At 39.5% G+C, this 15,393-nt stretch overlaps 1 protein-coding gene across 7 annotated transcripts in view; it reads left to right on the forward strand.

The window, feature by feature from the left end:
• The window catches only part of LOC133541398 (CD82 antigen-like), a 76,590-nt gene extending 73,213 nt beyond the window's left edge, over window positions 1-3,377 (forward strand). For all 7 annotated transcript variants that reach the window (XM_061884830.1, XM_061884823.1, XM_061884814.1 and 4 more), the window contains one exon: window positions 2,468-3,377. In XM_061884830.1, coding sequence (XP_061740814.1) covers window positions 2,468-2,560 — 93 coding nt within the window. In that variant the 3' untranslated portion in view covers window positions 2,561-3,377. The remainder of the gene's footprint in view (window positions 1-2,467) is intronic.
• Window positions 3,378-15,393: the final 12,016 nt, after the last annotated feature.

Here is a 15,393-nt window from a genome sequence, read left to right on the forward strand (position 1 = left end):
AAGAAGACCCTCACTATACATTTGGGCCTACCAGGTCTGTCCGGTATCCTCCCCCACCATCGCAGCCAACTCACCACGAGGTCGTGATCGGTAGAAAGCTTCGCCCCTCTCTTCACCGGGGAGTCCAAAACATGAAACGGCAAATCCGATGACACAACTACAAAGTCGATCATGGAACTGCGGCCTAGGGTGTCCTGGTGCTAAGTGCACATATGGACACCCTTTTGTTTGAACATGTTGTTCGTTATGCACAATCTGTGACGAGCACAAAAGTCCAATAGCGAAACACAACTTGGGTTCAGATCCGGGCGGCCATGCTTCCCAATCACGCCTCTCCAGGTTTCACTGTCGTTACCAACATGAGCGTTGAAGTCCCCCAGTAGAACGAGGGAATCACTATGCTATGGGTGGTGAGCCCATTGGAGGGGGTACCCACGTTGCCTCTTCGGTGCCTATGGGGTCAGGCCCAGCCACCAGGCGCTCGCCATCGTGCCCCACCTCCGGGCCTGGCTCCAAAGGGGGGCCCCGGTGACCCACATCCGGACGAGGGAAATCTGGGTCCTTTTTTTTATTTTTCACGGAGGTCATCCAGCTGCTCTTCGTCTGATCTCTCACCTAGGACCAGTTTGTCTTGGAAGACCCTACCAGGGGGCATATAGCCCCCGGACAACCTAGCTCCTAGGATCACTGGGACACGCAAACTCCTCTACCACGTTAAGGTGGCAGCTCAGAGAGGCCTCTTGTTGTCATTATTGGAATTGGGTTGGGGATTAAATCAGCAAATGAGTCCCGAGCACGACAAACGCTGCTGCTCACTGCTCCCCTCACCCCCCAGGGGGTTAACATGGGGTTGGGTCAAATGCACAGAAGAAATTTCACCACATCCGGTGTGTGTGACAATCATTTGGACTTTAACTTAACTTTTAATTATAATGTCATTGACATTAGAGTAGTCTCCAAAATGTAGCTGGTGAGCTCCCAGTAAACTCTAAACTCTCAAATTCTCAGGGCCTGATTTACTAAGATCCAAATAGCCTGCGGTATGCAGCATGTGCAAACAATAAAGTTGCTTTTACTATTGTTGGGTGTGTTGCGTGTGATCTACAAACATTGCATGCACAGTTAAAAAGTGGTGCAGACAACCCTATTTAAAAGAGGATTTTGCTTGTATTAACAGGGCTTTCACCACGGAGACACTGGATCCTTTACTGCATGCAGAAGACTTTTACCACTTTTATGGGCATTTTAGTAGCAGTCGGACTCATGCAGTGCATCCACATTCAAACCACTACATTAAATACATTCTTCAAGAAATAGTTTTTCATATGAGAGATATGTTAATGATATTCTATGTGAAGAACAAACGCAAGTATAAAAAAACACTGAAGGACACCAAAACACATCAGTTGAATTAGTTTTCGTCAGCTCCTTAAGTCACACAGCATGGGTTATAACATTATAAAACTATGTTGCTGAATTGATGATATGTCTAATATTTGTTATTTATGTCAGTCCAAATATGTTGACACACACACCTAGGACAAAGGGTTCTCGGCTATCCATCATGTGTCTTTGCAGCACGAGCACCGATCCTGTAGCCGTTCATCTAACTGTAATAATTGTAAACACACGATAAACGATGTTCCAGAAAACAGCCAGCAGCAAGAGCTAAGTCTCAATATTAAAGAAGAACAGGAGTGCTGGCAAACAAAGTAAAAGTAGTAACTGGAAATGCCCATCCATCCATTTTCTAACGCTTATTCCCTTTCGGGGTCACGGGGGGCGCTGGCGCCTATCTCAGCTACAATCGGGCGAAAGGCGGGGTACACCCTGGACAAGTCGCCACCTCATCGCAGGGCCAACACAGATAGACAGACAACATTCACACTCACATTCACACACTAGGGCCATTTTAGTGTCGCTAATCAACCTATCCCCAGGTGCATGTCTTTGGAAGTGGGAGGAAGCCGGAGTACCCGGAGGGAACCCACGCATTCACGGGGAGAACATGCAAACTCCACACAGAAAGATCCCGAGCCTGGATTTTAACCCAGGACTGCAGGAACTTCGTATTGTGAGGCAGACGCACTAACCCCTTTTCCACCGTGAAGCCCAGTAACAGGAAATGGAAACTAGAAAATAACAGCTCTGGACAGGAACTAAACAACAAACATGGGAAGAACAACCACAAAGCTAAAACAAGGCATGAACTGATATCAGTAACCCCCACACCACCACTACCTGCCCACTCCCAATCATAGAGGTTCGATATTCTGCAGTTAAACATTCAAATGAACACAGCCATTGAATGAGGAAATATTCTATTTATGGATCCTGAGTTTTTCCCGTAGTGTACAGCGGTAATTACTGTCAGCAGAGAAATTGGATATGCTACTCTTGGCTTCCTAATAAGACTTTTCAATTAAAAACATGTTTAATGATGATTTTCTTTGTGTTTTTTGGACAGTTGATGGGAATGATCCTGGCCATCCGTTTGTGCAGAAACATTCACCTGGAGGACTATACCAAAGTGCCAAAGCTCTACAGTTCTTCAGATTGAATTTAGCTTGAGCGAAGTTGCACATGTGTTAACGGAAAAAGAAGGAATTTTGCTAACAAAGGCTAAACACATTGAAAATCTGTTAGCTTTGTTTTAGTTGGATTATTCTTCCTTTGAGGGACTTCAATATTCTTTCTTGGCCCTGTTTTGTCTGAAGCTTTAAAACATTTGTTTTGATTCTAAACTTTCAATGGAGGCAAACATTTGACTTATATTACATTATTTGTGTTACCAAACATTATGTGTTAGTTAGTGTCTTAAGGATTGTTTCAGTTTTTGTTTAACTCTCGGGGTAATCTGTAACACAGCTATTACGGGCTGTTAATTCCCTCAATTCTGGTGTGTTTTTAAATACATTTTCAACGTTTTTGATATCATTTGTTCATTTTAATTTTAAATTAATTTGTTTGTTTCACTTCATTTTCATCAATAGAAGCAGGCTTCTTATTGTTCATTTAAAATATTCTTTCTCCTCTAATTTTCAACTTAATTTAAAATATTTCTGTTGGTATTACATTTATTCTTTTTGTAAAAGTCACCTCAGAAATTATGTATACTGCAATCCCTTTGCAATTAATTTTCTGGATATTGAATACTGAATTCATATTCATCCAAGGACATGTGGTATTTATACCTTCTACACATTTGTCATCCAGTTTCTTGTCTACAATGAGTGTAAAACCCTATATACTAAACTTGCAATGTTTTAAAAAAAAAAGTATCTTCCTTGTACCGACATAGTAGTGATGCTGGCTTTGTAATTAAGAACTCACGTCAATCTTTATATTTTCTTTTGTCAATAAAGTGATTACAGTTATTTGTTTGAGTCTGTCATTGCTAAGTCACACCATGTGTGCTGCTTTAAAACCTTTATACAGTATGTGACAACCAAGATAATAATAATGGATTGGATTTATATAGAGCTTTTATTTTAGATACTCAAAGCGCTCACAGAGAAGCGAGAACCCATCATTCATTCAATCCACATTCACACCTGGTTGTGGTAAGCTACATTTGTAGCCACAGCTGCCCTGGGGTTGACTGACATTTTGCCACTTTGCGCATACGGCCTCTCAGACCACCACCCGTCATTTGTTCACCAGTGTGAGCGGCACTGGGGGCAAGAGTGAATTGTCCTGTCCAAAGACATGCTGTGGTGGGTTTTATTTAATCAAGGGTGTAGAATTGGGTAGGGACGCTAGGGACACATCCCTACCAATATCCAGCCGCTACTGTGTAGTCACTATCAATACAACCGCTGCCCGTAATGTTTAGTCAATGATTATGGCACAGAAAGGGTTAAATGGAACAAGGTCAAGGTCAAGGTTTGGGAGGACACAACTATGGAACAAGTTAAAAGACTTGCAACTCGACTTAGACTTTAACATCAATGACTTGTGACTTGACTTGGACTTGAGCCTTTTGACTTGACATGACTTGCTACTTTCCCCAGAACCCTTTCTGCGACTGTGCGACTGTACGAAAGGAACCCATCGAACACGTGAGTTTATTATGTGAAAATGTTTAGCAGAGACCTTGGGGCTTCATTTGCATTTACACTTTTTATTTATTTATTTATTTAAATGTCGGTCTCTGCTAGAAGTCCCGCCTCTAAACTAAATATCGCTCCCTGATTGGTGGCCGGTTTCACGCTAACTTACGTGTGATTGACTGACCCCGCTGTCACTCCTTCTGCTTTTAAAAGCTGGCCTACACGCTAGTTGTTAGTGACCGCAAGAGAGGCAGTGCAACTGTCAGTGCAAGTTGTAAGTTCTAATTTGTAAGTAAGTGTAAGTTCTAACTTTTAAGTAAGTGTAAGTTGTAAGTAGGTGTAAGTTGTAAGTACGTGTAAGTTGTCAACATGTTCGGCATTTGTTGTTCCTGGCACACGGTAGCTAGATGGATTTTAATATCAGTGCTGTGATTTACATTGTGTTTGTGTCTGTTTCCGTGCGTGTGTGCTGTAGGTTTTGAAGGATATCAATGAAAAGAAAACTGGATATAAGAGACTTCTTTAGGAGTCAAACTGTAAGTTACTTCAAGGGTGTACAGAGGCTCAACAATATTGAATAATTCAACAAAATATCACTCCAGTCACGCCCCTTAGAGTGCTATAATGAACATATACCATGGACTGGAGTGATATATTGCTTTTATAAAACGGTTACCAATAAAGGCAATATGAAATATGAATACTCAATCAATTTAATGTAGTTTTATTCAACCTGAAATACATATTATCCAATAAAATAGCCTCACTGTGGAAAAAATAGTCCCACCTATCCAGACGTTAGCTCCAAATTAGCACTGCATCTCGTCTTTTCCTCCGCTTTTTTTCAGGTGAAAGTCAGTGCTCGGTCCCCTTTACCATTGTTAGCCCTCCCCGGAGGTGAACGTTAACCTTGAACATGTGAATTCAACTACTTTAGTCCGTTTTTTAACATCGTAAAAACATCAGCTGTCTTTTACTACGGAATGCAACAGTCCGTTGTCAAGGATACATGACAACAACTTCCATTAATACCAGTCATACGTGCCTGAGGCGGAGTGATAGCCTGCGCTGTGATAAGGCTTTAGAATAGTAGCCGTGCTCAATATTTAAACCACGGTTAACAGCCAATCAGATCGCCTGATTTCACCTTTACATTTTATTTTTTTAATTTTTTTTTTGTTTCATGTGACATATTTACAGTACAAAAGCAGCAAAAGAAAAAAGTAGATGAAGGGAAAAATTGTGAGTGATTTAAACACAAGTTGGGGAAAAGATTATTGCAGTTCGTTTATGTTTATTTACAATGTTGTATTGCATTAATGTATTTCTGATGTTGTTGATGGACAGTAGGCTATGTTAATTGACAGTATGATGCACAGTTGCACTACAGCCCTGCACTAAAGAGAGAGATGAGAACTATTCAAAGTTGTCTCCTTTGCTTTCATTTTAGTTACTTTAACCTATAACATCTGCATGACGTGAAAATATGATTGCTAATGTAAAAAAAAAAAAAAAAAAGTAAACTTTCAGAGTGCTGCCTTGGAGCACTTTTGTGTCCCCACCAATCTCAAAATCAAACCTACTCCCTTGTATTTATTTTCTTAGTTATACCAAAGAATGTGAAATGCTGATTTTTTTTTTATAAACTATTGAAATACTTGTGAATATTTAAAAAGCAGAAGGGAGAGTGCAGGGGCGTCACCAGACAGATTTTCCTGGGGCACGTGCCCCACTGTTGATCTGCAGTGCCCAGTAAAAATTTCACCAATAAAAAAAAAAATGCTTCAGAGTTTTAAGTCTACATAACATAGACAACAGCGCACATACTACTTAGTATAGTAATTGATTGCTACTGTATTCACTCCACGAAACAATGAGCACATGGCTAATTAATATGGTAATTTATTCACGTGTGGATCGAGACTTCGGTTGAGAGAGAGAGAGAGAGAGAGAGAGAGAGAGAGAGAGAGAGAGAGAGAGAGAGAGAGAGAGAGAGAGAGAGAGAGAGGGGATGTCACTGCTTGAGTTAGGTAACGTTAGCCAACAACAATTTGTTAATTATATTATTTAGATTTTGATTTGACTCAAACTGTAACTCCTAGATGGATTTAACAAAGTTATTCACCCGCAGCAGAGAAGAAGCTGCAGGAATGAGAGATGTAAGTGAAGTCCTAGCTAGCTAGGCAACATCATTGTCTTAAGTTGGTGGTAAGTTATCTAACTTTATTCCTTGTATCAAGACAAACATTTATTTGCTGTACGAGCTGTCGGGGTCATTTCCAATGAACATGAAACATCCATCCATCCATCCATTTTCTACCGCTTATTCCCTTTTGGGGTCGCGGGGGGCGCTGGCGCCTATCTCAGCTACAATCGGGCGGAAGGCAGGGTACACCCTGGACAAGTCGCCATCTCATCACAGGGCCAACACAGACAGACAGACAACATTCACACTCACATTCACACATAATGTTGGTTATTGTCTGCTGGCTCTGCATCAATGATGATTTGGAGTAAGCATGTGTGAGTTGAGTGCTTCTCAAATGGTTTATCTTCAGGAAGAAAAACATTTTTCCATATCATCAAGTCGTGAGCCAAATTTTTAAATCATTCAAGTTTATTTCACAGAAAAATAGCGCAGTAGACTTGTCTTGTTAATCGGTGCGACTTTGACTAAAATAATCTTGTTCTGTCACCAGAAAAATGGCTCCAGCTAAAGCATCTGGTTTTGTTTCCAGAAAAAAATAGTAACATTTCTGTATTTGTTTTCAGAAAGATGGCTGAAAATATCAGGTTTTGTTGCCCCATTTAGATTTAAAAAAAATATATTTCCATGTCTGTCCTGAGTCCTCCTCCAACTTGTTAGTCGGTTTGCCTTTTGCTAAAATACTCACTAATAGTCACTAGAAAAATGGCTAAAAATATCTGGTGTTGTTGCCACAATTTGATTTTTTTCTCCCTAAACTTTTTTTTTTCATGCACACATCTGACTGTGACTCACTGAAAATGACACACAATCCACTTTTATGTCACGACCCAGCAGTTGGGAACCACTGGTCAACTGTATAACAGTTACTGTAATATTTCCATGTCTGTCCAGAGTGATTGACCACTTTGCAAAAATGAAAACGAGACGTTAGTTTACTTCTCAGAAAATGATTCCCTGAACAGACACACAACAATTCCTTTATTCTACTACTGTGGCTTAATTGTTTTGTGTATATTTCATAGTTTTGTGTATCTGAAATAGGATTAGCCACATTGCCATAAATGGAAATTAAATAATATAAAAGAACCCAGAGATGTAGGGGTGCTTTGTTTTTTTTTTTTTTACTTTTTTAGATGTTAAATTTGCAGATGATTACTGCAATATATATTTCAAAAAGATGCATTGCTCTTCCTTTTTGCTTTTACCAATAGCAGTTTAGAAGTCTGGAGTAAAAAAGTGCACAAGTAGGTCAAATGCATTAGTTAATTTCAGGTGGTTAATCAAAGATCCATACAACATAATCTGATAGGATTTCATAGTTTAAAGCACTATTTATGTATTTTTTATGATAAATAGATGCCAAAAATGTTTTTGCTTGCGCGCTTTGCACGCTCACATGAATTATTTGTGCCCCAGGTGTGCCCCAGGTGTGCCCCAGTACAGTATTAGGTCTAGTGACGCCCCTGATTCTGATGACTTGCATTGATTGGAATCCGACAGTAGTGCTGATAACGTCCATGTTTTTTTAAATGGAGGAGAAAAAAAGTTCCTCCTTTCTGTCTAATACCACATGAAAGTCGTTGGTTTTTGGCATCTTGTTTGTCCAGCTTCTATATTCTTTTTGTGAGACATCGTCTCACAAGATGTTTCTCTTTAAAAATCCTTCTTGAAAATGGCCTTGCAAATATATAACTGCTAAAATGTAAATGTCACGTTTAACGTGAGGCTATCTAGAAGGCTGTTAAGTTCCACATAGTGGTGGTTTGTTTGTTTTGTGTTTCTTCTTCTATTGTTTGTACAGGTCACACTCATTCACTGCCTCGGTTGCCAATTAACCGGTTCCTATTCCCAGCTGCTCCTGTTTCACCTGTTAATCCCCCAGCCAATCCCAGTCCACCATTCATCCTGCCAGCCTGTTTAAAACCACCTGCTCACCACTGGGTCAGGTGAATTATTTTTCTGATATGCTTTGTGGAGCTTTGAGAGAAGCAACTTTGTTTTGTAATAATTTTTGTTGAGCCCTTAGCTAAACTTGTGCCCCCTGTTTTTTTTTTGTTTTTTTTTGTCTTCATTTTTTTTTACCTTTCAACTTTTGTAAGTATCAACAGCTTAGTCGTGGGAAAGGTTAGACAGAGGCCTCTATACACTACACACGTAAGATCTGTTTGTGTATAGAGTAGGCTGACCATATTCTGTAATCCCAAAAAGAGGACAAATATTTGCGCGCCAAGGCCGGGACTATGTGAAAATTTGCCAATGATACTTGAACTTGCTTTATAAATAATATCCATCCATCCATCCATTTTCTACCGCTTATTCCCTTTCGGGGTCGCGGGGGGCGCTGGCGCCTATCTCAGCTACAATCGGGCGGAAGGCAGGATACACCCTGGATATTTATTTAAATAAAGCATTTTTTTCTCTTCTGTTGACAGCAGTGTTGGCGCTATGAATTTTCAAAATGGGGTCCCATGGACCCCATGAAGTAAAAAAAATGGGGTGCCACTTTTTTGTAAGTCTTTTGAAAACAAATGATAAATGTATGCATTGTCCTGTTATATCTTACGTTCTATATTGTGTTTTGGAAAAAGGTTGTCATAAATGTTACTTGATTCATTAAAAGTAATAATTAAAAAAAAGAAGACAAATTTGTATGCATATGTAGATGTATTCAGTTAGAAACATCCATCCATTTCCTACCGCTTATTCCCTTTGGGGTCGCGGGGGGCGCTGGAGCCTATCTCAGTCGCCACCTCATCACAGGGCCAACACAGATAGACAGAAAACATTCTATAGTGTAGCGTCCCGGAAGAGTCAATGCTGCAAGGGGTTCTGGGTATTTGATCTGTTGTGTTTGTATTGTGTTACGGTGCGAATGTTCTCCCGAAATGTGTTTGTCATTCTTGTTTGGTGTGGGTTCACAGTGTGGCGCATAATTGTAACAGTGTTAAAGTTGTTTATACGGCCACCCTCAGTGTAACCTGAATGGCTGTTGATCAAGTATGCCTTGATCAACGAGCGAATTCACGATCTCGCTCTCTATTTGTCTCTGCCCCTCCCTCACAATTTCTGCTGTGTGGCACACCTTCACAATTTGTTTTGTGTTTAACCCCTTCTTAACAATGTACATACATTGAAAATACACACAACTCTGACTCAAAACACCGGACATTTGAGGCATTTAAGAAACCCCGCCCGGATACCCCGGACAGTCTTGCAAAAGAGGACATGTCTATGGTCAGTCTAATATAGAGACACTAGGCTTAGTGGTGGCTGTCACTCTTGTATGTTTTGGAGCCCCTCTTTGGCTGGAGTAGGTAGGTAGGTAAGTTTTTGGTTTATGCTATATAAATAGCTTTAGTTAGTCAGCTTACCTTTCTTTTCTAGAGGTGTATTTTGGTGTTTTGTTCATTTGTTTTTTTTTGGCTTCACGGTGGCAGAGGGGTTAGTGCGTCTGCCTCACAATACGAAGGTCCTGCAGTCCTGGGTTCAAATCCAGGCTCGGGATCTTTCTGTGTGGAGTTTGCATGTTCTCCCCGTGAATGCGTGGGTTCCCTCCGGGTACTCCGGCTTCCTCCCACTTCCAAAGACATGCACCTGGGGATAGGTTGATTGGCAACACTAAATTGGCCCTAGTGTGTGAATGTGAGTGTGAATGTTGTCTGTCTATCTGTGTTGGCCCTGCGATGAGGTGGCGACTTGTCCAGGGTGTACCCCGCCTTCCGCCCGATTGTAGCTGAGATAGGCGCCAGCGCCCCCCGCGACCCCGAAAGGGAATAAGCGGTAGAAAATGGATGGATGGATGGATGTTCATTTGTTTGACAGCACCTGTATTCCCACGCTTGGCTAGTGTTGCAAAAACAAGACAAACAAAAGAGAAGAGTGAAAAAAATTGAAATGAGCATCATTTCAGCAAACATGTTGTTATGACACTTGTGTCATGTGAGACTTGATACAAGTCTGTTAAACTGTTTTTTAAACTCCTATTGTGATGGATATCTGTTAAATGAAGCAAAATCGATAAAATTGTGAATACATAAACAGCCAATTAGCTTGATGACAAACTATTGTACGATCAGATGTTCAGTTATTTATATTTTCAATTAAAATTTAATTAAGACATGACAGCTCGCTTGCTGTTGGTGAATTACAAGTTCATTCTGTGCAACAACAAAAAAATGCTAGTCAATGTTGTACCTACAATATTTGTTCGATAACATTATTGTGTCAGATGAAATCTAAGTCAGCGTTAAGGAAAATTACGAATAAAGTCTCAGTTTATAATCGGAACACTGGCACGAAACTAACAGTAGATAATTAAGCTGGGAACAATTTTACTGATAGTCATTAAGACGGTATAATAATCTTCAATTCATTAATCTTGAAAAAGTCAACATCTCTATCTAGAATCCCACCTGCCTGCACAGCTGGTGGCACTTAAGGCTGATTGAACAGGTAGAGGGGAATGTACCGCCCCTCGATGATGCAGCCAAGGGTGGGCCGTTGTCTTCCATGTTTCACTCCGCCTCCACGCCCTGTCAGGCGGTGCTGGAGTGAAACACCACAAAATATATACATATATATATATATATATATATATATATATATATATATATATATATATATATATATATATATATATATATATATATTTAAAATATGCAAAAATATACCATCATAAAAATGTATACAATTATTTGTTGCTCGATCTCGTATCATGATATCAATTTGAGCTTTTTACATTTGTTTCATTAAGTGATCATTTGTTTCTTAGCTCTCTAAAAAAAAAAAAAAAAGACATCACTCAGATGTCTGATACAAATCTGAGAGTTAAAATCAAGGTACACACTGGACAAGTCCTCCTTGCAGGGCCAACACAGACTGACTGACAACCATTCACACTCACTTTCACACATTAGGGACTTGTTAACGTTGCCATCAGAGAGAAACCACACCGTCAGGGGGAGACATGCAAACTACACACAGATAGACCCGGGGCCCGGGAATCAACCCCCCGACATTCCCACTGTAGGGCACAAGCACTTACCTCTAGAAAGTTAATGCATGTTAAAAAGGCTCAAAAATGTATTTTGAGCATAACATGGCTGTTTGAGTTAAGGTTTGAATCTCAGAATTGTAGTGAGTGAGTCACAGAACACAACGTGTGTTTAAAAAATTAAAAAATAAGCGGATGATGTATATATACCATACCTCTATATTGTCTGAATTAATTATTTTCTCAATTGTTTGCATGATGAAAACTGAAATATGAATGAGGTATAGTTAAAATGTGCCATTCCAGATGCACTACTCAATTTTCTTTTTTCCTGAGATAGAAAAGAGTCATCTAATAATTCAAATAGTCAGCAGTGAGAGACAAAACCAAGTATGACTCTTAATGAGATGTAATTATGACTTCTGAGTTTAGATCAGGAAAAGAGATAACTGTCGGACATTTTTTTTACACAGTGCTAACTGTGGGATTTATTTCTCAGGTGATACATCTGAGAAGTCAAATAGTGAGTAGTGAGAGACAAAACCAAGCATATTTCTCACTTAGACTGACTGAAAACAAGGTAATTAATCTCTTATTGTTGTTGAGTTCCAATCAGTAAAAGAGAAAACTTTTAGACAACTTTGAGATCTCACACATCACTCGCTATGAGAGTTATTTCTCAGGAGACACATTTGAGAAGAATGAGAAAACCACTTTTGTCTTGATTAGTTTTATTTCATGTCCAGGAGTGCTGAGATATTACAATCTTGACAGCAACCTCCTCCAGGTGATCGAAGCACTTAACAGTAACTCCAGCAGTGTGTTTTTTTTTTTTTAACAACCTTTCTCTAAGTCTTCTAAGCATATACTTGGAGAGCATCATGCAAGAAACGCTGAAATACCACCACACCACCCTTCCTATTGGAGAACGTTCTCTCTGCAATTGACGCTTTGCAGATGACATAGATCTATTAGAAGGTAGTGAAGAAGACCTCACTCCAAGACCTCACGTCCAAGTTGTAGATGGCATCAAGAGCTTATGGAATGAAAGTCAGCTTGAAAAAAGTAAGGTCCTAGTCAACAGATCCAGTTAACAACCTGCAACCAACATCATGCTGAACGGCCAAAGACTTGAAGAAGTGGAAACCTCCAAGTACTTGGGGTCCACACTGCAAGGATGGCAGTTCTGCAGGGGAAGTTAGAGTAAGACTCGGCCTGGGTTTATCTGTTATGACGAGACTGAATTTGATCTGGAAAAGCAACTCCATCAGCCTCCTCGTGAAGATCAAGCTGTACTGGTCCTTTGCTTTTCATCCTCCTCTACGGATGTGAGAGCTGACCACTCACTAGTGACACTGAGCGAAAAATCCAGGCGTTTCAGCACAAGTGTTTCAGGAAGCTCATACGCATTCAAACGAAGAGCACAAGCCCAATGACTACGTTAGGCTGAAAGTTGTAAGCTTGCCTGGTTTGACCACATTTCCTGTCACGACTCGTTGCCAAAGACCATCCTCCAAGGTGCAGGCGAGGGAAAGCCTCGCAGAGGCAGACAACGCAAGGCCTGGCTCAACAACATCAAAGAGTAGACAGACCACACCCCAGCTGCCCTACTGGGCTAGGCCGAAGACCGTGGGCAGTGAAGAGCACTGATTGACCAGTCTAGCATGGTACCCTCTTGTCCTGGGATGAAAGAGAGAAAGAGATGTCCAGGAGACATATTAGATCTCAATTTCAGTTTTGCTTATCTCCCGGTACCGACCTCTATATATACCTTTTTTATAAATCATGTTTTTGAGAGGGAAAGATATATTTATAGTGTACTCTACACAGAACATAACCACGTTGATTATAAAAAAAACATCGTTATAGAATCAAATATTTGCTGTGCCCTGTAATGGAATCAATAAGCTGGTGTTATTTTAAGGACTTGAAGTTGGTAGGACTTGAAGTTGGAATGCAACTTCCGCCTTTCAATGCATTGTGGGGAAATGTAAGGACAGCCGAACACCTCTATTTTATAGGGTGTAACATTGCGAAGCGGTTAGTCAGCTTTCCACTGTCTGAAAATTTATTTTAAAATTAATTATTTAATTTTCCAATAGATTAAAAGATAACAAAAATCCAACTGCAGAATAGACCCAATTCAATGTAAAGAAAATAAATAAATACATATTTTATGCTACAAAATGTGTCTCAGGCTTTACGGTGGAAGAGGGGTTAGTGCGTCTGCCTCACAATACGAAAGTCCTGCAGTCCTGGGTTCAGTCCCAGGCTCGGGATCTTTCTGTGTGGAGTTTGCATGTTCTCCCCGTGAATGCGTGGGTTCCCTCCGGGTACTCCGGCTTCCTCCCACTTCGAAAAACATGCACCTGAGGATAGGTTGATTGGCAACACTAAATTGGCCCTAGTGTTTGAATGTGAGTGTGAATGTTTGTCGTATCTGTGTTGGCCCTGTGATGAGGTAGCGACTTGTCCAGGGTGTACGCCGCCTTCTGCCCGATTGTAGCTGAGATAGGCGCTAGCGCCCCCCGCGACCCCATAAGGGAATAAGCGGTAGAAAATGGATGGATGGAAAATGTGTCTCATGTACGTCTATTTTCCTTAAACTATGTACTGACATATGTGGATTAGTATTTACAGACTTAGCATTATACAGAACTTGTACATTTGGACTCATTTTATTAATCGCAAATGTTAGTAGGGGATATATAATATTTCAGCAGATTTGTGTCCTGCCAGAAAATGTGTCCCCACCTTTATTTTCCTCAAATGATGTAAGAACAAGCAGCATAACTTGTACATTTGGACTCATTTTATTAATCACCGATGACGTTTGTTGGGATACATAATATTTCAGCATACTTGTGTGCTGCCAGAAAATATGTCCCTTGTTTATTTTCCTCAAATAATGTACTAACATCATGTAGGTTACCTCAGTAAACATTTAGTAGCATCTACAGCTAAAATTGAACATTTGGACTGATTCTGTTAATTGCAGAAAACATAGGGATGCATAATATTTCGGCCTATTTTTTTTTTCTTTTTGTAGGATATTTCATAAACTGCTAAACTTATAAAACAATAATAAAAGGGTAATTCTTGTTACATAAAGATAGATCTTGTAGAAAAATATACACTTTAATATTGTTTGAACGTTGACAATGATAATTATAATATTTATACGAACATCAACATTGTTACTCACGATTTGTTACTGGGCAACAACACAAGTTAAAGATAAATAAGGACTTCTAACACAACAGACATATTGTGGCTCAACAGTTTAGCAAGAACTAATTCAAACGTGGGCTGGCAGAATTATACGATTTATATCCTGTAATTACTCACAAACAAATTTCACATTAATCAAATACACACTTAGATTAATGATGCAATTTATTTTGAGCGTACAATCTCTTTTACCTTAACCACAATTATGTCTGGGATCAGATCAATACATGCTCCAGTATAAAAATGAGTGAGAATCTCGAAAATTTCATTCCAATTTACATCCTGAAAAAACTTTAAATAAAACTTTTACCAAGTTTAATGCAAGTAAATGACAGATTAGAGTAAAACATTTGAAAACAATCCTGGATGACATTCTGATAATACAATTGCATTTTTTTTTTACAAATATTGAGGTCTTTTCTACAGCAAATTTAAACTATGCAAGCGAGTAATCACCTGTGATTATTCATGATTAATCTAAATTCCATAATGTGATTAATCTAATGGAAAAATAAATAACTTGACAGCCCAACTAAGATAATTTTCATGTGATACAAAAGAAACCCTCTTCTGTTAATGATGAGCCTTTGAGGCATTCATGGTAACCACGGCAGACGCACAGCACACTGAATCTGAAAGACAAAGAATCAAAGTTTTTTTTTTGTTATGTCTTTGAAGATACCCTACATTGTTTTTGTATTACGTCACAAATATAATTTCATGTGGAGCAAAATAACATCTAAAACAATTATCCTCGGTACATCAGTGTACCATTTTCCATGAAAAAAAACAACACTGAATTGCTTGAGTTACCCAACTCGTGTATTAGTGATGTTCATGTTCTTTACAATGGTGGCATTTGTCTGCCAGGTCGTCCATTAAAAATTAAGAAAACAGGAAATATATGA

Source organism: Nerophis ophidion, linkage group LG02, assembly GCF_033978795.1.
Source record: "Nerophis ophidion isolate RoL-2023_Sa linkage group LG02, RoL_Noph_v1.0, whole genome shotgun sequence".
Taxonomy (NCBI): domain Eukaryota; kingdom Metazoa; phylum Chordata; class Actinopteri; order Syngnathiformes; family Syngnathidae; genus Nerophis; species Nerophis ophidion.